General features: G+C 38.6%; 1 protein-coding gene and 1 long non-coding RNA gene across 4 annotated transcripts in view; both read left to right on the top strand.

Annotated features, from left to right (window-relative positions):
* LOC137638703 (aldehyde dehydrogenase, dimeric NADP-preferring-like) overlaps positions 1–11524 on the top strand; it is a 28790-nt gene extending 17266 nt beyond the window's left edge. Inside the window, exons 6-11 of one of the 3 annotated variants that reach the window (XR_011044171.1) lie at positions 3488–3718; positions 4248–4445; positions 7176–7291; positions 8042–8177; positions 9116–9444; positions 10448–11524. Coding sequence is in view for 1 of the 3 variants with exons in the window: in XM_068371023.1 (XP_068227124.1) it covers positions 3488–3718; positions 4248–4445; positions 7176–7291; positions 8042–8177; positions 9116–9314 (880 nt within the window). In the remaining 2 variants the exon portion in view is untranslated. Of the gene's footprint in view, positions 1–3487; positions 3719–4247; positions 4446–7175; positions 7292–8041; positions 8178–9115 lie in introns of all 3 variants that reach the window. The other 2 variants (XR_011044170.1, XM_068371023.1) reach the window with 2 other exon arrangements.
* A 1509-nt stretch (positions 11525–13033) lies between these two features.
* The window catches only part of LOC137637969 (uncharacterized), a 1042445-nt gene continuing 1030478 nt past the window's right edge, over positions 13034–25000 (top strand). Inside the window, exon 1 of the long non-coding RNA XR_011043833.1 lies at positions 13034–13264. This is a non-coding gene — a long non-coding RNA (uncharacterized lncRNA). The remainder of the gene's footprint in view (positions 13265–25000) is intronic.

The following is a 25000-nucleotide window of genomic DNA, read 5'->3' as shown; positions in this document are numbered from 1 at the left end:
GTAATAATAACTTCAATGACATTTTCAAAGTTGAACATTATTATTATTATTATTATTACATGCTAAGCTACAACCCTAGTTGGAAAAGCAGGATGTCATAAGCCCAGGGGCTCCAACAGGGAAAATAGCCCAGTGAGGAAAGGATAAAAGGAAAAATAAAATATTTTAAGAAGAGTAACATGAAAATAAAAATCACCTATATAAACTGTATAAACTTTAACAAAACAAGAGGAACAGAAATTAAATAGAATAGTGTGCCCAAGTGTACCCTCAAGCAAGAGAACTCTAACTCAAGACAGTGGAAGACCATGGTACAGAGGCTATGACACTACCGAAGACTAGAGAACAATGGTTTGATTTTGGAGTGTCCTTCTCCTAGAAGAGCTGCTTACCATATCTGAAGAGTCTCTTCTACCTTTATCAAGACGAAAGTGGCCACTGAACAATTACAGTGGAGTAGTTAACCCCTTGGGTGAAGAAGAATTGTTTGGTAATCTCTGTGTTGTCAGGTGTATGGGGACAAAGGAGATTGTGTAAAGAATAGGCCAGACTATTCGGTGTATGTGTAGGCAAAGAGAAAGTGAACCGTAACCATAGAGAAGGATCCACTGTAGTACTGTCTGGCCAGTCAAAAGCCGCCACAACACTCTATTGGTAGTATCTCAACGGGTGCTAGATCGAGTTTCAAGTTACGTTAGTAATAATAACTTTAACATTTTCAAAGTTGAACATGTCTGTCTATATGGAATTACGCAGCAGTATTTTGAAATTAATTTATAAAAAAAGAAAAACATATAAGATGAATTGTATTGTATTTGACGATATCAAATAATTAACGTTGATGTTAAAGATCGATATTTTGTAATTCCTTCGTTATGAAAGACAGAAAATTGCTGCTAAACCCATTTCTTTGCTGAAGTAAGAAATTCATACGGAATATATTTGCCTATATTCAGCATAATTGAATCATAATTTTCTATAGGCCTACACATGGTAATTTAATTTGAAAACCTCAACAATAAAACCCCAATTATTATTATTATTATTATTATTATTAGCTAAGCTACAACCCTAGTTGGAAAAGCAGGATGTTATAAGGGCTCCAACAGGACAAAAATAGCCTAGTGAGGAAAGGAAATAAGGAAATAGATAAACTACGATGGAAGTAATGAACAATTAGAATAGAATATTTTAAGAACAGTAACATTAAAATAAATCTTTCATATATAAACTATAAAAACTTATGAAAAACAAGATGAAGAGAAATAAGATGAACAAAGATAAATAAATCAATTTCTCTCCTTTATTCTATCGTTGTCGTGAATCTTTTCTTTTCAACTATATTTATATTTTCATATTTTATCATCAATTATTGTTATTCATTTATTTCCCAAACCATTATCTTCACGTATCCCAAATCTAATACTACACGCTTCGCCTTACATTACAGCCCTTGCTACATTGACCAGCCCTTATATTACAGCCCTTGCTTCATTGACCAGGCCTTACATTACAGCCCTCGCTACACTGACCGGGCCTTACATTACAGCCCTCGCTACACTGACCGGGCCTTACATTACAGCCCTCGCTACACTGACCAGGCCTTACATTACAGCCCTTGCTACATTGACCAGCCCTTACATTACAGCCCTTGCTTCATTGACCAGGCCTTACATTACAGCCCTCACTACACTGACCGGGCCTTACATTACAGCCCTCGCTACACTGACCGGGCCTTACATTACAGCCCTCGCTACACTGACCAGGCCTTACATTACAGCCTTTGCTACATTAACCAGGCCTTACATTACAGCCCTTGCAACATTGACCAGCCTTTACATTACAGCCCTTGCACATTACAGCCCTCGCTACAATAACCAGGCCTTACATTACAGCCCTTGCACATTACAGCCCTCGCTACACTGACCAGGCCTTACATTACAGCCCTCGCTACATTGACCGAGCCTTACATTACAGCCCTCGCTACATTGACCAGGCCTTACATTACAGCCCTCGCTACATTGACCAGGCCTTACATTACAGCCCTCGCTTCACTGACCAGGGCTTACATTACAGCCCTCGCTACATAGACCAGGCCTTACATTACAGCCCTCGCTACATTGACCAGGCCTTACATTACAGCCCTCGCTTCACTGACCAGGGCTTACATTACAGCCCTCGCTACATTGACCAGGCCTTACATTACAGCCCTCGCTACACTGACCGGGCCTTACATTACAGCCTTCGCTACACTGACCAGGCCTCACATTACAGCCCTTGCTACATTAACCAGGCCTTACATTACAGCCCTTGCAACATTGACCAGCCCTTACATTACAGCCCTTGCTTCATTGATCAGGCCTTACATTACAGCCCTCGCTACACTGACCAGGCCTTACATTAAAGTCCTTGCTACATTGACCAGGCCTTACATTACAGCCCTCACTACATTGACCAGGCCTTACATTACAGCCCTCACTACATTGACCAGGCCTTACATTACAGCCCTCGCTACACTGACCAGGCCTTACATTACAGCCCTTGCTGACCAGGCCTTACATTACAGCCCTCACTACACTGACCAGGCCTTACATTACAGCCCTTGCTACATTGAGCAGGCCTTACATTACAGCCCTTGCTATACTGACCAGGCCTTACATTACAGCCCTCGCTACACTGACCAGGCCTTACATTACAGCCCTCGCTACACTGACCATGCCTCACATTACAGCCCTCGCTACATTGACCAGGCCTTACATTACAGCCCTCGCTACATTGACCAGGCCTTACATTACAGCCCTCGCTTCACTGACCAGGGCTTACATTACAGCCCTCGCTACATTGACCAGTCCTTACATTACAGCCCTTGCTACATTGACTGGGCCTTACATTACAGCCCTCGCTACATTGACCAGTCCTTACATTACAGCCCTTGTTACATTGACTGGGCCTTACATTACAGCCCTCGCTACATTGACCAGTCCTTACATTACAGCCCTTGCTACATTGACCAGTCCTTACATTACAGCCCTTGCTACATTGACCCGGCCTTACATTACAGCCCTCGCTACATTGACATTGAGCAGTCCTTACATTACAGCCCTCGCTACATTGACATTGAAAAGTCCTTACATTACAGCCCTTGCTACATTGACCAGTCCTTACATTACAGCCCTTGCTACATTGACCGGGCCTTACATTACAGCCCTCGCTACATTTACATTGACCAGTCCTTACATTACAGCCCTTGCTACATTGACCAGTCCTTACAATACAGCCCTTGCTACATTGACCGGGCCTTACATTACAGCCCTCGCTACATTGACATTGACCAGTCCTTACATTACAGCCCTTGCTACATTGACCAGTCCTTACATTACAGCCCTTGCTACATTGACTGGGCCTTACATTACAGCCCTCGCTACATTGGCATTGAGCAGTCCTTACATTACAGCCCTTGCTACATTGACCAGTCCTTACATTACAGCCCTTGCTACATTGACCAGGATGTCAACATGGACATGGTTGCCAGAAGGATATTATGGGGAAAGTTAATCAACCTCGGACAGACGTGTATAGCCCCAGATTACATCCTTTGCACGAAGGCCACGGAAAAACTGTTCGTGGAAAAAGCGAAGGAAATCCTCCAGGAATGGTATGGTGAGGATCCTCAGAAATCGGAGAATCTATGTCGAATAGTGGCTGAACGACATGTCGAGTAAGTAAATTTAGTGTTTCTCGAGATTGATTGATTGACTGATTTATTGTTTGTTTATATATATGTATATATATATATATATATATATATATATATATATATATATATATAGATAGATAGATGTATAAATACACACACACACACATCATCATCATCATCATCTCCTACTACCCCTATTGACACTAAGGGCTTGGTTAGATTTCGCCAGTCATCTCTATCTTGAGCTTTTGATTACACACACACACACACACACACACATATACATATATATATATATATATATATATATATGTATGTATATATATTTGTGTGTGTGTTTGCATGCACGTATGTGTATGCTTATGTATCTAAAATATTTGATAAATGTATTATTTATACATCAATACAATGAATACCAAGAAGGTAAGGTTTGTGTGATCTTAAAAGATATTGCTCCATCAGACGTTGTGTTGAATTCACCACTGCCAGTGAAAACATTAGACTAGAAATACATAAATACATTTATACATCGTACCACTTCTTCTTGCAGCCGTCTGGAAGAATACATCAAATGCGGAGAACCGGTTGTAGGAGGCAAAGTGGACAGGAAAGATCGCTGGGTTGAACCAACGATCCTCGTAAATGTAGATAGAGATAGCAAGATACTAAAAGAAGAAATCTTCGGCCCCATCCTGCCTATTGTCAACGTTGACTCCCACGTCGAAGCAATTGCCTACATCAATAAGGGGTACGTATTGTTAGCTCAGCCAACGAAGTCTGAAAGAGGTTGTTTTTTACCGCCTATTTGTGTGTTTGTGAATACCACCAGGAAGCAATTTAAAGGTTTAAAGGTCGCCCATGAATGGTAGAGGCAAGGGACAGTGACATTGCCCTAGCAAGCAGGACAATACCCTAGAGACTGATCATATATGATCAGCGCCCGAGACCCCTCTCCACCCAAGCTAGGACCAGGAAGGGCTAGGCAATGGCTGCTGATAACTCAGCAGATAGACCTATAGGCTCCCCCAAACCTTAGCTCACAAGGATGGTAAGGTTGCAGACACTAATGACACTAACGAGTCTGAGTGGGACTCGAAACCCCGTCGGGCAAACATCAGGCAGAGACGTTACCAGTCAGGTCACAACAACCCCTAAATTGCTGACAATAATAAGGGGTACGCATTGTTACCTCTGCCAACGAAGTTGGAAGGAGGTTATGTTTTAACCCCCTGTTTGTGTGTTTGTTTGTGGATAGCTTCCTGACCATAATTTTAATCGTAGAGTAATGAAACTTGCAGAGATTAACTGTTATGTAAAAAGCTGGAAACTGGAAATTATTTGATATTGGAAGGTCAAGGTCAAAGGGCAAGGTCACGGTCAAGCAAGATGTCCAATTCATGTAATCAGCCATAAGTTTGGACATTGTTGTCACAGAAACTTTGAACTTGGTTCATATTAGAGTGCATGAAAATCCACGCCAATTAATACATGTCAAGTTTGAAGGTCAAAGTCGAGTCAAAGGTCAAGGTCAAGCAGAAGGTCAAATTCCGGACATCAACCATACGGCCACAATTTGAATAGTAAAATAATGAAACTTCCAGGGATTTTAAACTTATGTAAAGAGCTGGAAATGATTAATTGAATATGGGAAAGGCATGATAGTTTCGAGAAATAAGCTGCCGGGGCGGAGATCTGCTACTCAGAGTTCTTTTCTAGTTTTGACTCTGATGGGCCTGCTAGATTAAAGCCATTGTTAATCTGTTATCAGTGGAGTACGCCCACATTTGATATGAAGGTATTTTTTACCCTCTATAAATATTGCGTTTGCGAAGGGTGTGTTCATTCCTGTCTAATTGGTAGTTTATTTATTTGTTTGTGACCAACTTTACACACCAGGGGCTCCAACAGGGAAAATAGCCCAGTGAGGAAAGGAGACAATAAAATAATATATTTTAGGAACAGTAACAACATTAAGATAAATATTTCCTATATAAACTATAAAAACTTTAATAAAACAAGAGGAAGAGAAATAATATAGAATAGCATGCCTGATTGTACCCTCAAGCAAGAGAGCTCTAACCCAAGACAGTGGAAGACCATGGTACAGAGGTTATGGCAGTATCCAAGACTAGAGAACAATGGTTTGATTTCGGAGTGTCCTTCTCCTAGAAAAGCTGCTTACCATAGCTAAAGAGCCTCTTCTACCCTTGGGAAGGAATCTCTAACATTTTGGATAAAGTACATCAAAGTTTAAGTATGCGGCAGTAATTTGAAAGTAATCGCAATTTTAAGTAAATGGCAAATATTGGGAAGGTGAGCTCTTATTAATCATGATCATGAGTTTAAGCATATTGTACTTATAGTAGTTTAAACATTCTGTACTTATAATGGTTTCAACATTCTTTACTTTTAATGGTTTGAACATTCTGTGCTTATAATAGTTTAAACATTCTGTACTTATAATGGTTTCAACATTCTGTGCTTATAATAGTTTAAACATTCTGTACTTATAAGGGTTTAAACATTCTATACTTATAATGGTTTAAACATTCTTTACTTTTAATGGTTTGAACATTCTTTACTTTTAATGGTTTAAACATTCTGTACTTATAATGGTTTAAACATTCTGTACGTCTAATAGTTTAAACATTATGTGCTTATAATTGTTTAAACATTCTGTACTTGTAATGGTTTAAACATTATGTGCTTATAATAGTTTAAACATTCTATACTTATAAAGGTTTAAACATTCTTTACTTTTAATGGTTTAAACATTCTGTACTTATAATGGTTTAAATATTCCGTACGTATAATAGTTTAAACATTCTGTACGTATAATAGCTTAAACATTCTATTCTTATAATGGCTGAAACATTCTGTAGTTATAGTAGTTTAAACATTCTGTACGTATAATAGTTTAAACATTTTGTACTTATAATGGTTTAAACATCCTGTACTTATAGTAGTTTAAACATTCTGCACTTTTAATGGTTTAAACATTTTGTACTTATAATGGTTTAAACATCCTGTACTTATAGTAGTTTAAACATTCTGCACTTTTAATGGTTTAAACATTCTGTACTTATAATGGTTTAAACATTCTGTACTTATAATGGTTTAAACATTCTGTACTTATAATGGTTTAAACATTCTGTACTTATAATGGTTTAAACATTCTGTACTTATAATGGTTTAAACATTCTGTACTTATAATGGTTTAAACATTCTGTACGCATAATGATTTAAACAATCTGTACTTATAATGTTAATTTTTTTTTTTTGCAGATTACTAAAAAACTAAATTTCAAATGTTACAGTGTTACTTTGCAACCTTTAGGAATACTGGGTTATTTAAAATTATAACACCACCTTGGCCATTCTTATATTCAATATAATTCATATGTATACAGATGAATTTAGCATCTAGTCTGTATGTACAATACTAAAATATATGAATTTTCTTCTCTTTGAATTCCAGAGAGAAACCACTAGCCATGTACATCTTCAGCAATAATAAAACAAAAACGGAAATCTTTATGAAGCAAGTGCCCTGCGGTGGAGTGACGCTTAATGATACAATTTTACATGTAGCCAGTATGTGTATGAGTTTTTTTTTATGACTCTACTTCGATATATGTATGTGTATTTATGTGTATATATATATATATATATATATATATATATATATATATATATATATATATATATATATTTGTGTGTTTGTACATAAACATTATATATATATATATATATATATATATATATATATATATATATATATATATATATATATATATATATATATATATATATATATATATTTGTATATATATTATGTGTGTACATAAACATGTATATACATACATACATACATATATATATATATATATATATATATATATATATATATATATATTTATATATATATATATATATATATATATATATATATATATATATATATATATATATATATATATATAATGCTTGTATGAGTAATTGATATATTTATGTAGCTAGATAAAAACATATCAAGAAACAGTTGTACGAAACTCTTCAAGTATTGTCTCCATAACCGTACTAATAATCTCTCATAGCTAAACCTCCTACACTCAAGTTTTTTTTAATGAGGCGTATTTGCACTGACTCGCAAAGGTGTCCTTTTAGCCCGGAAAAAAGTTTCCTTTTATCTGATTGGTTAGAATTCTCTTGTCCAACCAATCAGCGATCAGGAAACTTTTCGGAGCTAAAAGGGCACCATCCCTGCGACTTAGTGCAAATCTGACTCGCTAAAGAGAATTGACTTATAGTTTTCCTTTGTAAAACTTCTCAACCCGTCACCAGGTGCTGAACTTCCCTTTGGGGGTGTTGGAAACAGCGGTATTGGTTCTTACCATGGCAAGTTCAGTTTTGAAACCTTCACCCACAGGAAGGCGTGTCTCTCGAGAAGTTACAATTCCTTTATTGATAAGGCGATGAGGTAAGATATTCCCTTACTGTTTCACTATAAATTATTATCACCTCTTTACTTACTTCTTTGATGGCTCCTTTTCCGGTTCCATACAGCAGGGGAACCCCACTCTCTACAGGACCTCCACTGTCGTTTTTACCTTGTTCGTTCAGAGTATCTAACGTTTCATATCACGTATTGTTCATTTACTGTTAAATCCGCTAAGGAAATGAGAAGGAGATTATGTTTTACCCCTGTATGTGTGTGTGTTTGTTTGTGAACAGCTTCCTGGACACAATTTAAATTGTAGTGTAATGAAACTTTAATTACCTCCGCCATTGAAGTTGGAAGGAGGTTATGTTTTACCCTCTGTTTGTGTGTTTGTTTGTAAACACCTTCCTGGACACAATTTTAATCGTAGAGTAATAAAAATTACAGGGATTACCTGCTATGCATAGAGCTGGTAATGATTAAATTTTGGAAGGTCAAGGTCACGATCAAGCAAAAGGTCATGAAATAAGCTGCCACAACAGAGGTCTGCGCTCTACTGAGTGCCCCTCTAGTTACCTCCGCAAACGCAGTTGGGAGGAGGTTATGTTTTTGTGCTTGTTTGTCCGTTTGTGTTTATGAACAACTTCCTGGCTACAATTTTAATTAATGAGTAGTGAAACTTTCAGGGATTAACTGTTATGTTGAGACATGGAAGTGATTTAGTTTTGAAAGTCCTAGGCCAAAGGTCAAGGTTGTAAGTAGGTCGAGGATAGTGACTTATCAACATGTAGATCTTTGCATTGACAATATCTCTTTAAATGTATACACCTCATTAGAATTCTAAGTGTAATACTTTATTGGAAATTTTCTTTAGAGAAAGACATTTGGTTTGCACCATTTTTTAAACAAACACATATCTGAACACAACCTACTCATAGCTTACAGTGAAAATGTCTTAACATTTTTTTCTTTCACAGGGCACGCTTCCCCCCATACACAGAAAAGAATCTAAAACTACTGACGTCGCAGAAGGACAAAGGAGATGGACCCGGCTTCTTCCACTACCTGAAGATCTTTTTCACGCATGTCATCAGTATGGGTTTAGGAGCGCTCATTTTGTATTTAGTCATTCACTACTCGGAATCAAAAGGGTCCATTGATTCGGATATTGAATAGGATGCTGCGTAGCTCTCATAAGCAGAAATGAGAGTGGCATTGCCATGTTGTTGAGAATTATTTAGTCATTTATTGCTGGTAATATAGAATACAAAAAATTGCTCTTACGTTAGTTCACTCGTAGGTCAAGGTTTTAGTTAATTGTTTTGAGTGAGGGAAATAACTTATATTTTTCAAAATATCGACTGAGTGTCGACTCTTGTCTCGGAAAACTCGTACGTAAGTTCACTCGTAGGTCAAGGTATTAGTTAATTGTTTCGAGTGAGGGGAGTAACTTACATTTTTCAAATATCGACTGAATGCTGACTCGTATCTCGGAAAACTCATATGTAAGTTCACTCGTAGGTCAAGGTTTTAGTTAATTTGGTTTTGAGTGAGGGGAGTAACTTATATTTTTCAAAATATCGACAGATTGCCGACTCGTATCTCGGAAAACTCGTACGTAAGTTCACTCATAGGTCAAGGTATTAGTTAATTGTTTCGAGTGAGGGGAGTAACTTACATTTTTCAAATATCGACTGAATGCTGACTCGTATCTCGGAAAACTCATATGTAAGTTCACTCGTAGGTCAAGGTATTAGTTAATTTGGTTTTGAGTGAGGGGAGTAACTTATATTTTTCAAAATATCGACAGATTGCCGACTCGTATCTCGGAAAACTCGTACGTAAGTTCACTCATAGGTCAAGGTATTAGTTAATTGTTTCGAGTGAGGGGAGTAACTTACATTTTTCAAATATCGACTGAATGCTGACTCGTATCTCGGAAAACTCATATGTAAGTTCACTCGTAGGTCAAGGTATTAGTTAATTTGGTTTTGAGTGAGGGGAGTAACTTATATTTTTCAAAATATCGACAGATTGCCGACTCGTATCTCGGAAAACTCGTACGTAAGTTCACTCATAGGTCAAGGTATTAGTTAATTGTTTCGAGTGAGGGGAGTAACTTACATTTTTCAAATATCGACTGAATGCTGACTCGTATCTCGGAAAACTCATATGTAAGTTCACTCGTAGGTCAAGGTATTAGTTAATTTGGTTTTGAGTGAGGGGAGTAACTTATATTTTTCAAAATATCGACAGATTGCCGACTCGTATCTCGGAAAACTCGTACGTAAGTTCACTCGTAGGTCAAGGTATTAGTTAATTTTGTTTCGAGTAAGGGGAGTAACTTATATTTTTCAAAATATAGACTGAGTGATGACTCGTATCTCGGAAAACTCGTACGTAAGTTCACTCGTAGGTCAAGGTATTAGTTAATTTTGTTTCGAGTAAGGGGAGTAACTTATATTTTTCAAAATATAGACTGAGTGATGACTCGTATCTCGGAAAACTCGTACGTAAGTTCACTCGTATGTCACGGTATTATTGTATTAGTTACTTTTGTTTTGAGTAATTGAGAAAAATTAGGTTCCTTTTAAAATTTAGTTTTCATTTTACTAATTTTATTCCATTCAGGCGCTTTTTATTCTTGATAGCCATTTACTTGGATAAATCGTAAGAAAATATTTGTTGTTTTTAGATTAAGTTCGCCTTGTGCCAGAAGGGGTAATCGCTCGTACTAGCTGCCTTTAGGAAGGATTAAAAAGAGTAAAAAGATATGAAATGTGATTAGCAAAGATGTAACGTTTGAAGTGAAGTGGAGGTTTTGTAGAGGAAACATTTTTGCTTGTTAAAATCATTCAATGAATTGTTTCCAGTAAAGTTAGGAAATTATAAACTATATCTTATAGTTCTCAGTTTGTTTATGTAATAAAACACCTTCAATGATACATAAATACAGAATTATGCAGCTAAGTTCATAATGGTGCTATAGATAACGTTGATATTAAGTTGCTGTAATTTGTTATTACTGTAGTTATATTTTTTATGTCGCCATAACTGATAATTTTGTTAGTTTTACCAGAACACTGTGAATTCAGTGTATTTAATTATATTGGGAAACCTATTTTCATGGAATCATGATAGGCCAACATGTATAGGAAATTATTTTTACTCTTTATTTGATATTGTCAGGGTATTTTAAAATATAATTATACTTTTAGATAAAGAAGTGGTTTACGAAAATTATTCCATTTTGTCAGAAATAAATTTCCTGTAATTTAGAGCTTGGGAAGATTTTCTTAGAATTTGTCGCGAATGACGATAGAGTGGTATTCTCCTCTTGATTATCTATCGCACTCACATTATGCACGCACAAACACACACACACATAAAATACTATATATATATATATATATATATATATATATATATATATATATATATATATATATATATATATATATGTACTATATGTATATGTACTATATATATATATATATATATATATATATATATATATATATATATATGTATGTATATATATATATATATATATATATATATATATATATATATATATACATGTACTATATATATATATATATATATATATATATATATATATATATATATATATATATATATATATATATATATATATATAATTTACTTCGATAGTAGTTGTGGGGCCATTTTATAGCTTATGAAATTCGAAGTGCTGATGAAAGTCAAATTGACAAGAAGTTTGGTGTATCCAATAGTTCTTTGGTTTGCATCATGGTATAAAGTTGGTTCACTGATTATTTAATTGTTTGTAATGTAAATAAAATGTCCTTTAAACATTATCATTTGATAAAAAATACAATATGCTTTTTTAAAAGGTGAGTCCAGTCTGAAGTATAGAAGAAAGCCAATGTTGTCCATGAAGTTTTTGGTTCTTTAAAATATGGCCAGGTTGAATTTCCAACTGGTATTGTCACAGTAATTTGTGACTCGTTACCATTTTCTAAAAAAAGAAATAGTTGAATGTATGTGCTTTGTTAAAATATCCTAAGAAGGAAATGTTCTATTCTAGTTATTTTACTTATATTGTTATCAATGTGGTTAAACATATGTTTGGTTTATATATAGCATTCCATTGTAAGGCCTAGTCGCTCATGCAATATCTGAACTTTGATCAGACTAGTTTGTGTATGCATTCGTCCATTGTTTTGCATTTAATTTTTTTTTTGTGATTGTGCCAAACATGAATGTTTTTGTGTAGTTATAAATATACAGTTGAGTAATTATAGCTTCTTACTTTTTCCATAAATTATTAAAGTTATTCTGTCTTGAAATTATCAAGGTTTAAAGGAGCCTTTATAAAAAGGTGCCTGTTAAGGCTACATTACTTAAAAACTCCTCTACATGGTCTGTGAAGATGTATTGTGTATAGTTAAACTTTGAAAATATTTTTGGGAGTGTGTATAGTTACAAATGAGTCCAATGATATACAGTACTGGCTCTTGGAAACCAATGTATGATGTTTTCTTAACAATGTACCCTGTAATAAAACTGCAGAGCAAGATAGGCCTACAATTATGAGGAACGATGTCACCTGTAGCAAAACTAAAACGCAAAGTACAGTTAAAAGGAAACAATGTAATCTGTATCAAAACTAAAACGCAAAGTACATTTGTAAGGAAACAATATAACCTGTATCAAAACTAAAACGAAAAAGTACATTTGTAAGGAAACATTGTAACCTGTATCAAAACTAAAACGCGAAGTGCATTTGTAAGGAAACAATGTAACCTTAGTTAAACTAAAAAGCAGAGTACAATTATAAGGAAACTAGGCAGGCAAGGGAGCCGTTATAGGTATTGTCTATACTATTACTACTAATAGTATTAAACTTTGGACGCAGACTTCAAAACTCGAAGTTTTGATGACGCTATTCGAGTGTATCAGAGCTTCAGAGCTGTAATAGGACAAAGTTATTTTATGAAAGTGTTCCTAATATAATATTAAAGTTAATTGAAGCATGTATTCTTGTGTAATATATTAGTTTTACGTGAATTACCAAAACGACAGGAAAGCACGGACTTATGTCAAATACGCTGCAAGCCGCTGATCCACTTGGCCACTCGGTGAGTTGAACAGTAGAATATTATTATGTGCACCACAACCATTTAATATGAGTAATGTGAATAATTCAACTGTTAAAATCTAAAAATTATCTATAATGGTGACAGGAAACCGCCCCCCCCCCGCCCAACACCACAATGATCTTCCACGTTACGGAGGTCTTTAGTTGTTTTGGACACACTAGGCCAGTTATTAAAATATTGGTAAATATTTACTATAGTACAATATGCCTCAAAGGTAAAATAAAGTGCGTTTATATAACGACGGACAAGAACATGTTGATAAAACAAAATCTAACCTAAACTTCCCAACTCAACCTAACCTACTAGTCTGGTCCTTACCTACTTGTCTAATAGTGGGGCAACACCTGCTTACTTGACGGCGGGGTGACACCTACGTACCTAACAGTGGGGGCCGTCCCCCTTAGACTGCTGCATTCTTACCGATAGGGTTTAAATAGGGGAGTTATGGGGCATGGCTGTCATCGTGCGTACTTCCCGAAATTAGATGTACGTATTTTGAACTGATCTGATGCAAATAAATTTTTGGGGAAGCTCTTATTCTTAAAATTTTAGATGGTTTTAATTTCCAAAAGTTATGACAAGAAAATCACATTTTAAAAGGGAAACAAACATTAGACCACCGCCTAACCTAAAGTTCCTTACATAACCTAACCTACCATAGGAGCCGTATTGGGGTGTTGGTAGTGGGTTGGGACAGGCGTAAATTATATTACTTGTTGGATCAATTTACTTTTATGTGTAAATTGTTGATGGTTAATGTAGTTTGTTGGGACAGGTGTAAACTTTCTTATTACCTGTCAGATAAATTTCATAAGTGGGAAAGGTGTTGTTTGTTTATTTTGGTCTCATATACTGTACCATGATATGGAGTTATTTTTTTGCAATTTACTAATGAAGAATAAACAATTGCTGATTATCTGGCATCATAAAATCAATGGTAATTGATGGCATTACAAGTTATGAATTATCATGTTTTAGTGTTACCATGACAATATTTTCCAAGTTCATCCTGGTCCGTACAACCAGTCACAGGTAGCTCCTGCATGATTTACGAAATTCCCGAAAGTTAGAGCCTCGGACATCTTAGATTATGATGCGGTTGAGTCTACCATTTTTGCAGATCCAACTATTTACATTTTTACCAAAGTTATGTATGAAAATTACCGTTATATTGCGCTTCATTCGTCTATCACCTTGTGGCACAAGATTCAAGTTCGTACATATTCTCACTTAAAGGTTTAAAAGGCCGGTCATGAATAGCAGAGGCAAGGGATAGTGACATTGCTCTACCAAGCAGGACAATGCCCTAGAGACTGACCAAGTGTCCTTTTTCCCAATCATCCTTGAAAGAAGTTAAAGTTGCTAGATCCCGAAGAATTGGGATTTGGCGACTTGAATAAAGAAAAAGGATAGTACTCATTGTTTGATTGCAGATACAGTACAGTGAATTGTATGTAATTTGGACTTGTGCTCATTGATTTTATGCTGTTCTTGTTTTCAAAGTGAATCAGTAAACGGGGTTTGGGGGCTTAGCCATGCATGTAAAGTAAATCAACATTATATGCACGTTCATAGGAAACGAGGCCTTTAGGGCAGAGCCTGTTCCTTGAAAAATAAATGCGTGACATGCCTTGGACTGCTGTAAAAATGGGTAGATAAATACAGTATATGGAATCCCCTATTCTTTATGGAGATTAAAATGGAATGAAATAATTATAGATTAGATTAGATCAGATGTGTGTATCATGGAGTTAATGGGAAGTGCATGCTACATTCATAAGGCAAGTGCTGATGGTGTGCATAATGCGTCTGTCCCAATAACGAAAAGCACGGCTCTCGGCTGACACTGTATTAAACAATTCCAGGAAATAAGAATGTGTTTCATTCATTAACAGAATGAATTAAATTCTAACCATTTGATATTGTTCAAAAGGCTATGCACAAAAATTAGTGTTTTTCTTGTTTTCCAACTTTTTTTTTTTAAGTTTTTTTGGTGGTCGAAGGCCTGTCCCACCGGATTACAAAGGCTCCAATTATTGTTCATCTTTGTTTGTACAGTACTGTACAGTAATACGATATTTTGAAGAGTTTACTATTTACTAAATATGATTTAGCGTCACCTCGTCAAGAGTTAAGCTGATTAGGAAGTACAGTAAACACAGGGTTGATACTTAGTCTTAGTTTAAGCTAAGGATACGACGGTCTTAATGGGTGTCGCATGGAAGAGTAGATCCTCTGGTAGGTAAGTATATATGGTTATAGTAGAGCCTTTGTAGTTGGTTGGTACACATACAGTTAGTTATTATCATGGGTAAATATTTACTATAGCACGATATTCTTAATGAAGAAAATAAGAAGAATTCCGGGAGTATATATAGGTACTTTGAGCTGTACTGATGCAAATAATTTGGGGAACACCACCTAACCTCACATAGGAGCTGAATTCTTACCTACTTACGTACCATCAAACTCCCCTTAGACTGCCGTATCCATCTCTCAATCCTGTGTTTGCTTCCCAACTGGCTTCACTCCTGGCAAAGTAACACAAGATAATATTTTGTAAATCATAAAACTAGCTTCATGTTAGGGGCCTTGCGCCTAAAGCCCCTGCCTGTATGTAAAAACCGGGCATTCTGAACCAACCAACCTAGCTTCATATCATATTGTAGACAAAAGTAAACTAAATTTTTCCAAAAAAGAGAATTGCTCTGACAAGTAAAAAAAGTCTACAGCTGTCTCAACCAATTACAGTACTGTATATGCAACCCCCAAACTCTTTTACGATGAGCAACAATGTCATGTACATTATCAACTTAATTTTGTTGACGTTTTGTAGCTTAACTAACAAGGGAATAAAGATAGAAAATAACAATAATTTTTGATGATTAAATAATTTTTCAACACAGCTACATGAATGGGTGAAACTGGTGGATTAACGAAGAAGAAAGGTTTTGCAAATTTCCCTGTAACTGTAGCTGACTGACAGTTGTCTATGTAACCTGCAGATATACACTTTCTTCATCCTGTTACGGTTTATTCTCTTGCTGGTGGGAAGAAGTATCTGCTGCTGCCAAGTTGAGTGCTTGATGTGTATCTCCTAGTGGTGTTTTCTCTTCATAGAGTTCCTAGGATCTCTCCATGAGGTGTTGTTGCCATTGGCTTGGAAGCCATACAATTTAGTCTCTTCACTCACTGCCGGTTAAGATGGAAAGGCTCTGCCATTCTTTTCCCCTTTATGGCCAAAGCCCTAGAAGACCGATCGATAAGAGGTGCAAATACTTTACAATACATGACACTTACCGTTTCTCTCACTGTTGAAGAGACAGTACTGCACCAGGTGTCTCTGTGACTTCCTTCCCATAAACAAAAAATAAGACGACCATGAGAGACAATGAGATGACGTAGAGGACACCTGAGAGTGATTGTTCATCTTCTCACACACTGTCAGTCAGGACGGAGAAGTCCTAAAGACCGATCGATGGGGGTTGCATTAGCGTGACTCCTACCATTTTTCTCCCCTTGGGAGAGGCAGTGTTACTTATGCACGTGCTCTCCTATGTGCGCATGTGCTCATATGGGAGTGTGTTTATCTGTTCGCACACAAGAGTGCTACCATGTGCATGTGCTCTCCTGCAAGACTGTGTTATTCTAGTATGCTGTTGTGAGTGCCCACAAAAGCTCCAGTGCTCACACATACTTGTACAGGAGCGTGCCCTTGCCCTCTTCTGTTCACGTGCCCACTAGCAAGCTGATAGGCACTTACTCTTAGTTATGTTTGCTCGTGCTCTGCCCTCATTTGCTCAAATACACTCCCATGAGTTGCTCTCCAGTGTTCTTGTGTTCTCTTACTAGAGGAAGGATAGAAGATCATCCCCTTCAATGATCTTTCACCTGCACATATGCCTTTGCTTGACTTGGCTCCCACTGGAGTGTGCCTTCATTTGCTCGCACGCCTTCACACGTTCGCCATAGAGTGCTGTTCTATAAGAGCACACCTCATGCTTTTCTACAACATTGTGTACTCTTGCCCTCATCATCATCAGAGAGTGCACATTCAGTTTCTATTAAGGCTAGAAGCTTGATACAGTGAGTCTATATTCTCCAGAATGTTTTGCGAAGTGCAATACCCGTATATTGTACGTACCGGGAACGTACCTTCTCAAGAATATGTATTGGTTCGTGGTACGGTACAGGTGTTCATAAATCGGTTACAGTACCTACTGTATGTTCTTTTCTGTCAAGAATGAGCACATACACTGTTGGGAGGGGAGGAAAAAGTGGAGATTGTCTAGCATTTCCTGAATGAAAGGCTTTTTGCTAGTCACTGCACAGATGTTTGGATATCTGCATAGATCCTGTAAAGCTGTCTACCAATGAAATTGGAACATCTTTTGATTTTGAAGATGGGAAACTTCTCCGGTTAGAGTCTCTCTGCAATTGATTGCCGATTTCCTCATCTACCTTTGCCGGGAGAAGCTCATCTCAGTCTCATCTCTGGCGTCAATGGCTTTCACTCAGGCTTAAGCCATGGCTTGAGACCGAGTGATATGGACCTTTTGTCTTCGTTGGAGTTTTAAGCAGTCTTGGCCCCACATAAAACTCAAACCTCCAGTTTGGGATGTTACGAGAGTTCTCAGCCTTCCAAAGCGTTTGTTGCTCAAACCCTTAAGGAGAATGGCAGAAAGAAATTTGAGTGTCTTCAAGACTGTCTTCCTTCTCAACCTAGTCTCGGCAAAGAGTGGGCAAAATACATGACATATCCAATGCCCTAAGTTATTCTGAGGGACAGAAGGAGGTCTTGTTAACCTTTGTAACCAAGCATCGTAAAGGTAAAGACTGTAAAATTATCGTGCATTGGCAATAAGGGTCACATACCTGTAAACTTTGATATGCTAATAAAATTGACAGTGAGTTTATTGAGAAAAGTATTTCGGATAAAAACTTAATACTTTTATATGGTAAAATAAAAATAATAGTTAAAGTAATAATTGTCTCTTTTAGCAAGAAAAAAATATTAGATTGTTTGCCTTAATCAGCTGATTTGGGAAGCCAATAAGTGTAAATTGAAGAGCCCATAAACATAAACAATGGAACAGACTTACGTTCGCTGACCTTAATCAGCTGATTCGGGAAGATTATAACTATTATTGAAGAGCTTATAAACCTAAACAATATGTAATTAAATTCGGCACTCCTTATCCATAAGGGTTAGGTAACAGAGGTAGGTGCAAAAACTGAGAATCCACGAATTATTGTAGCCGAAGTGCAGGTCATCTCCTAACCTACCAACTTGCTACCCATTTCCTACGTGCATTCGACTAACACAGTAGGTAACCCACTGTATTGCATTACTTTATACAATATTGTTTTTATGTGGTTTTTATCACAGTGTAAGTATTGCATTACTATGTGAACACAGTCCAGTAACTGTACACAAGTGCACTGTCTGTACATACGCACGGTATGTGGTAAGACTACACATAACACAAGTCATTGCCACACTTATACGTAAATACTGTAACAACAAAACACTTTTGTTCCTATCTAACAACACTTGCGGATACTGTAGTGTATGTTACTGTAATATATGTACAGTACTATCACTGCAATACAACTTAATTAGCTAAGCTAACACTGTTATTTGATCACTGCTTTTTGCAAAAAGACTTGCACGGTTCCAACTCGCCTAAACCATAGGCTATATCTACTGTACGTTACTGCTGTAAAGTATGGTACAATATTTTGAATACTGTACTGTACAATAGTTAATATAACACCATCACTAGAATACACTAACACAATAAAAAGTATTAGTATAACACCACTAACCATTTAGGTACAAAGTTCTATGCAGCAAGTTTGAAGCATGATGCAACTCCTGAGCCGTCAACTGTTTGGCGCATTGGGTACCGTTATGTGCGTATCAACTTTTATACTAAAATCACTATAAACACACTCAATATATACAGATTATTTTACATAACTTTTTTTACATCACATAGTGATTCTGCACATTGAGGACTAAAGTGGGAGATGCAGTCAGGGTGCAGAGGAGCACGGCCAGTTTGAAATCATGGGGCCCTTACACGAAACTGCGAATATGTGTTTTTATTGTTTAATAGGTTATACGGTTCTCTGTGTCGCAATTGACCAAATTTGTGAAGGTAGAACATGCAGATATCAAGGGCTGACTGTATTGCAAATATAATTATTGGAGACAGTTAAGTGAAACATCATTTGTTGTCAAGATCCTCTTTATTTTAAATATAGCAGTAAATAGCCATATAATTTGGTCAACTGAGTAGCCTGGCCAAGCAATACATGTAGCTTTATAATTGTTCAGATTTATTTTTATATTTAAGTATGCGTAAGGTGTTGTCAGCACTAAAAGTGTTTAATGGGTTTATAAAAGCTTAAATTTGTGGAGAAAAGAAATATATATATATATATATATATATATATATATATATATACATATATATATATATATATATATATATATATATATATATATATATATATATATATATATATATATTTTTCAATATTAAACTTACCCGATAATCATGTAGCTGTCAACTCCGTTGCCCGACAGAATTCTACGGGAGGGATACGCCAGCTATCACTATACTAGAAGGGGGTGTACTCACAAGCGCCACCTGTGGCCAGGTACTACAGTACTTGTTGTTGTCGCCACCTCACTTTTTCCTCTGTCGTGCTTCCGGCTAGACGTTCTTGGATACGCTTATGATTTTGGAGTATTGTTCACGGTTTGGTGAAGTATTTCTCTAAATTTGCAGCTATTCGCTATACTGGAAACTTCTATGTTAGCTTAGCTAGCGTTTGGAATTAATTTAATTTTTATGGTGACGAAGAGAGTATGAACTCTCTTTCACCTTTAAATGGCCGACCCTTCCCTTAGACGGAAGTGTTGGTGTCTAAGAGAGTATAGACTCTCTTTCTTAGTTTTGTTATAGATTTATTTTATATCTCTCCGCCTTTTATAGGCCTCTTCGATTAACTTACTTTTATTATAAACTTATTAAAATTAATTTTTATATTTGTTTATATTCGACCTTTCCTAATAGTAGGCGGTCTTTTCTTGGTACCGAAGTTAATTAACATTGAGCCCGTCATTTCGGTTTTACCTGTTAACATATTATGCTATTTTAATGTCTTTGAAAGAATTTCTTTGATAGTCTCGTACTGTTTTCAAAGTTGAACTAACGTTTTGTTTTGTCTCTGCAGTTGTTGACGTTCAGAACGTTCAACTTGCGCTCTATCGTTACGATAGAGAAAGAATTTTCACGGTGTCACGTTGCAGTAAGAGTAACCGTGTCTAGCGTTTTGTTCATTCTTTCTTAACTTAATGGTTTTAATTCTAATAAAGGAACTTTTCATTTTGGGAAATATTTCAGTTTTTTCCTTTAACAATAATATGTTTTAACGATATATATGATTGGGCTCTTCTCTCAGGTTCTAAGTCAAGAGAGAGAGAGAGAGAGAGAGATAGAGACGGAGGGAGAAAGAGGAGGATAAACGTTTCATTCAAGCGAGTAACGTTGTTATCGTTTTTGCTCTTCTCCCTAGTCTCTTTAGGGGAAGAAGGTAAACGTTTCTAGAGTGATCTAGTATTTAGTCTCTTTCCAGCCACTGAATTATTTATCTTTCATTAGATTTTTCTGTTACATTGTAATTCTGTTTTCGCAATTACTAACTTTTGAGAAAGGATAGAATTGCGTGTTTCAGGTACAAACCACTTAAAGTTTCGAGTTCAGTGAAATAAGTGCAAACAGAAAATCAAAGTGATAAGTGATTAGCGCAAAGTGTGTCAGTGTTGTGCGTGAGGGTACTTCTGTGCGTGCCAGTCGTCCTCCCAGTCCGGGACCTCTTGCAAGCTCCCAAGCCCAGGGGAGAAGCAATGTCGAAGGGCAAAAGGGTTCGGCAGGCCTTGATCGGCGCACAGAAGTATCCTCGGTGGTTGCGGGCGTGTCTTACAGAGACCGTCACTCCCACCCGCAGACGATTGAGCCCTTATTTTGCTCGTCTGCAGAAGAAATTTAGGGGAGAAAACGCTGGTCTCAGGTCTCAAGACCTCTTAAACGTAAAGTCCAGACCTATGCCAGACGTACGAAGTTAGAGTTCAACAACCCGGATGCAGTCATTGGGTTAGCTCTGACTCGCCGCAGTCATCAGTTGAATGCACTCCGCCTAAGAGGAGTAAGGTTCTGCCGCAACAGATCTCTGCTGTTAAGGCTTTACCTCAGCAGACCTTAGTGTCTGCCGACCCCAAGTTGACTCTACTGCAGTCCATGCAGTCACAACTTTCGGTCTTGATGCGTGAGTGTCGGGCTGAGAAGGTTGCGCCTCCGCCTGCGCTCGCTCCGCCTGCGCTCGCTCCGCCTGCGCTCGCTCCGCCTGCGCTCGCTCCGCCTGCGCTCGCTCCGCCTGCGCTCCCTCCGCCTGCGCTCGCTCCGCCTGCGCTCGCTCCGCCTGCGCTCGCTCCGCCTGACCGCAGTACCGCCTGCCAGGCGTACGATGTTGAGCCACGTTATGAGTTTACTGATCCCAGTGGTGTGCAGCTCCCTCCGCCTTCCTTAAGGCAACCTCAGCAATGGGAACAGGAGGCTTATACCTCTCTTCCTCCGCTTCCACTTGCTGTTCCACCAGTGAGGCAACACTCGCTTGAGGTACAACAACCTCTCCCATCCATGAGTCAGTCTCCTCAGCTCTCGCTGCAGCGAGCTCAACCCTCCTCAAGGCAAGCACCTCAACACCTTAGCCTTGCGCCTCAGGAGCCTCAACTTGCGAGACATTTACTGCGTTCTGCGCAGCCACTACCTCATCGCTCTCAGCTCACACCGCAGGAACCTCAACTCGTTCCTCAGGAACTTGCTACTGCGCATCCGCCAACCACTCAGCAAGCGCAACCCTTGAGTTCAGCCACTCATGCCAGGAGTCAGCCTCCTCCACCCATGCGCCTACCTTCTGCTACTTCTTTTGATCAGCCTTTGCAGACTGAGCCTCAGGTGTTCCCTCAACAGAGTCTTGAAGAGGAAACCACAACTATTGTTGTTCCAGCTCGTTCTGACTCTGCTGTTCAGCATACCTTACCTCCATTTTCAAACATTATGATAATGGAGGTTATTTGTATTACTTATTTAAAAATATATTTGTATTCCTTGCAATATATTTTTAACAAATCGCAAAATATGGCAAAAATCATGAGTTATGAATGTAAGGTAATATTATGTTGATATTAAACCCCTTGCAAGCATGCATGTAGTAATGCAGTGTTGCCAACAGGGCGAGTTTCCCTTTCCGGAGGTGAAGTAGATTATAGTACATTTAGTGTAGCTTAATTCTACAATTATCATGCCGGCTATCAAATTCATCAACAAAACAGTCTAAATCAATTACCTCGGCACGTGCACTTTCAATGGACGGTAATGCGATATTACTCACTCTAGCACTGGTCATGGAATTTCTGAGAAATGTTACACGCCATGCAACACTCTCTGCTTACCTTACAGCATGTTCTACATACAGCATGCTCTGCATACAGCATGCTCTGCTTACAGCATGCTCTGCATACAACAGGCTCTGCATACCTTACCGCATGCTTCTCAGTCACACATCTTTGGTTGTTGCCAACTCACTAGACTGTCAAGCAGTTTCTTAACGTTGCCTTCTAGTCTGCTGCGTTTGCACAGTGTAACCCTCACTGAGAGAACTTAGCTTTTCTCGGAGATGGTCCCCGTAGATGAGAAAGTGCTTTTCTCCCTCCTTCTGATATTCCCTTGAGGACTCTGTCATTTGGAGAGGAGCCTTTAGCTGCGTAGCCTCCTATGGACTTTTATTTAAGCATAACATGCTTCCAGGGAAGGTAATGGTCCCACTTCAGTCGCTAATCCCGTCTGTTACCACACCTGCTCCCATAGTCCTTGAGCTGTGTTGCAAGACATGCAGTCCAAACTTAGTCCTTGTTAGAGGATTTTTTGTTTACGGAGTCAGTGTGTCACTGGGAAGACGTTCAACAACCAGCAGGAGTGACTTGTTGTGACGCAGTACGGCAACCTTAGCAACCCGATAAGGAGTTGTCTGTACGACCCAGACAGTCTAGACAGCTTCGGGTTGTCACTGTACTTCCTCGCTTCCCCATGGTTGACAGTTCACAGACTGTGCAGCAGTACCATGATCTTGTGTCCGGCTCCGTCAGACGACTGGCTTTTAAGAGCTCCCACAAGTCGTCGCTGTCTGGAGATTCTCAAATGGACTATGGATCTGACCAAGGAACTGGGCCTCCTGGTCAATTTTGAGGAGTCTCAGCTCGTCCCATCCCAGACCATTGTCTCCCTGGGTATGGATCTTCAGAGTCGAGCTTTTCGGGCTTTTCCGTCGGCCCCAAGGATCTTCCAAGCCCTAGAATGCATCCAGAGCATGCTGAGAAGGAACCGATGCTCAGTCAGGTAGTGGATGAGTCTAACAGGGACACTTTCATCGCTGGCCCTGTTCATCGTGTTAGGGAGACTCCACCTCCCCCCCCCTTCAGTATCATCTAGCTGCTCACTGGATAAAGGACATGACGCTAGAGACGGTCTCAGTTCCTGTTTCCGAAGAGAGAAGGTCTTCTCTCGCGTGGTGTAAGAACAGCTTTCTTCTCAAGGAAGTCTACCTTTGGCTGTTCAGAAACCCGACCGCCGTCTCCTCTCGGACGCATCAGACACGGGCTGGGGTGCGACTTTGGACGGATAAGAATGCTCGGGAACATGGAATCAGGAGCAAAGGACACTTCACATCAATTGCAAGGAGTTGTTGGCGGTTATTCTGGCCTTGATAAACTTCAAGTCCCTCCAGCTTAACAAAGTGGTGGAGGTGGACTCTGACAACACCACAGCCCTGGCTTACATCTTCAAGCAGGGAGGGACTCTTTCGTGGAAGTTGTTCTAGATCGCAAGGGACCTCCTCATCTGGTCTAAAGATCGAAAGCTCACGCTGGTAACGAGGTTCATTCAGGGCGGTATGAATGTCATGGCAGATCACCTCAGCCGCAAGGGTCAGATCATCCCCACAGAGTGGACCCTTCACAAGAATGTTTGCAGCAGACTTTGGGCCCTGTGGGGTCAGCCAACCATAGATCTGTTCGCTACCTCGATAACCTAGAGACTCCTGTTTTATTGTTCTCCGATTCCAGACCCAGCAGCAGTTCACGTGGATGCTTTTCTGCTGGATTGGTTCCATCTCGACCTGTATGCATTCCCGCCGTTCAAGATTGTCAACAGGGTACTTCAGAAGTTCTCCTCTCGCAAGGGACACGGCTGACGTTGGTTGGCTCCGCTCTGGCCCGCGAGAGAATGGTTCTTAGAGGTACTGCAATGGCTGGTCAACATTCCCAGGACTCTTCCTCTAGGAGTGAACCTTCTACGTCTACCTCACGTAAAGAAGGTACACCCAATCCTCCACGCTCTTCGTCTGACTGCCTTCAGACTTTCGAAAGACTCTCAAGAGCTAGGGACTTTTCGAAGGAGGCAGCCAGAGCGATTGCCAAAGCAAGGAGAACCTCCACTCTCGGAATCTATCAGTCTCAAGGGGAAGTCTTCCGTAGCTGGTACAAGACCAATGCAGTTTCCTCAACCAGTACCACTGTAACCCAGATTGCTGACTTCCTGTTATATCTAAGGAAAGTAAGATCCCTTTCAGCTCCTACGATCAAGG

The sequence above is a fragment of the Palaemon carinicauda genome, chromosome 3 (genome assembly GCF_036898095.1).
Source record: "Palaemon carinicauda isolate YSFRI2023 chromosome 3, ASM3689809v2, whole genome shotgun sequence".
Taxonomy (NCBI): Eukaryota; Metazoa; Arthropoda; class Malacostraca; order Decapoda; family Palaemonidae; genus Palaemon; species Palaemon carinicauda.
This window is presented reverse-complemented; position numbering and strand designations above follow the sequence as displayed.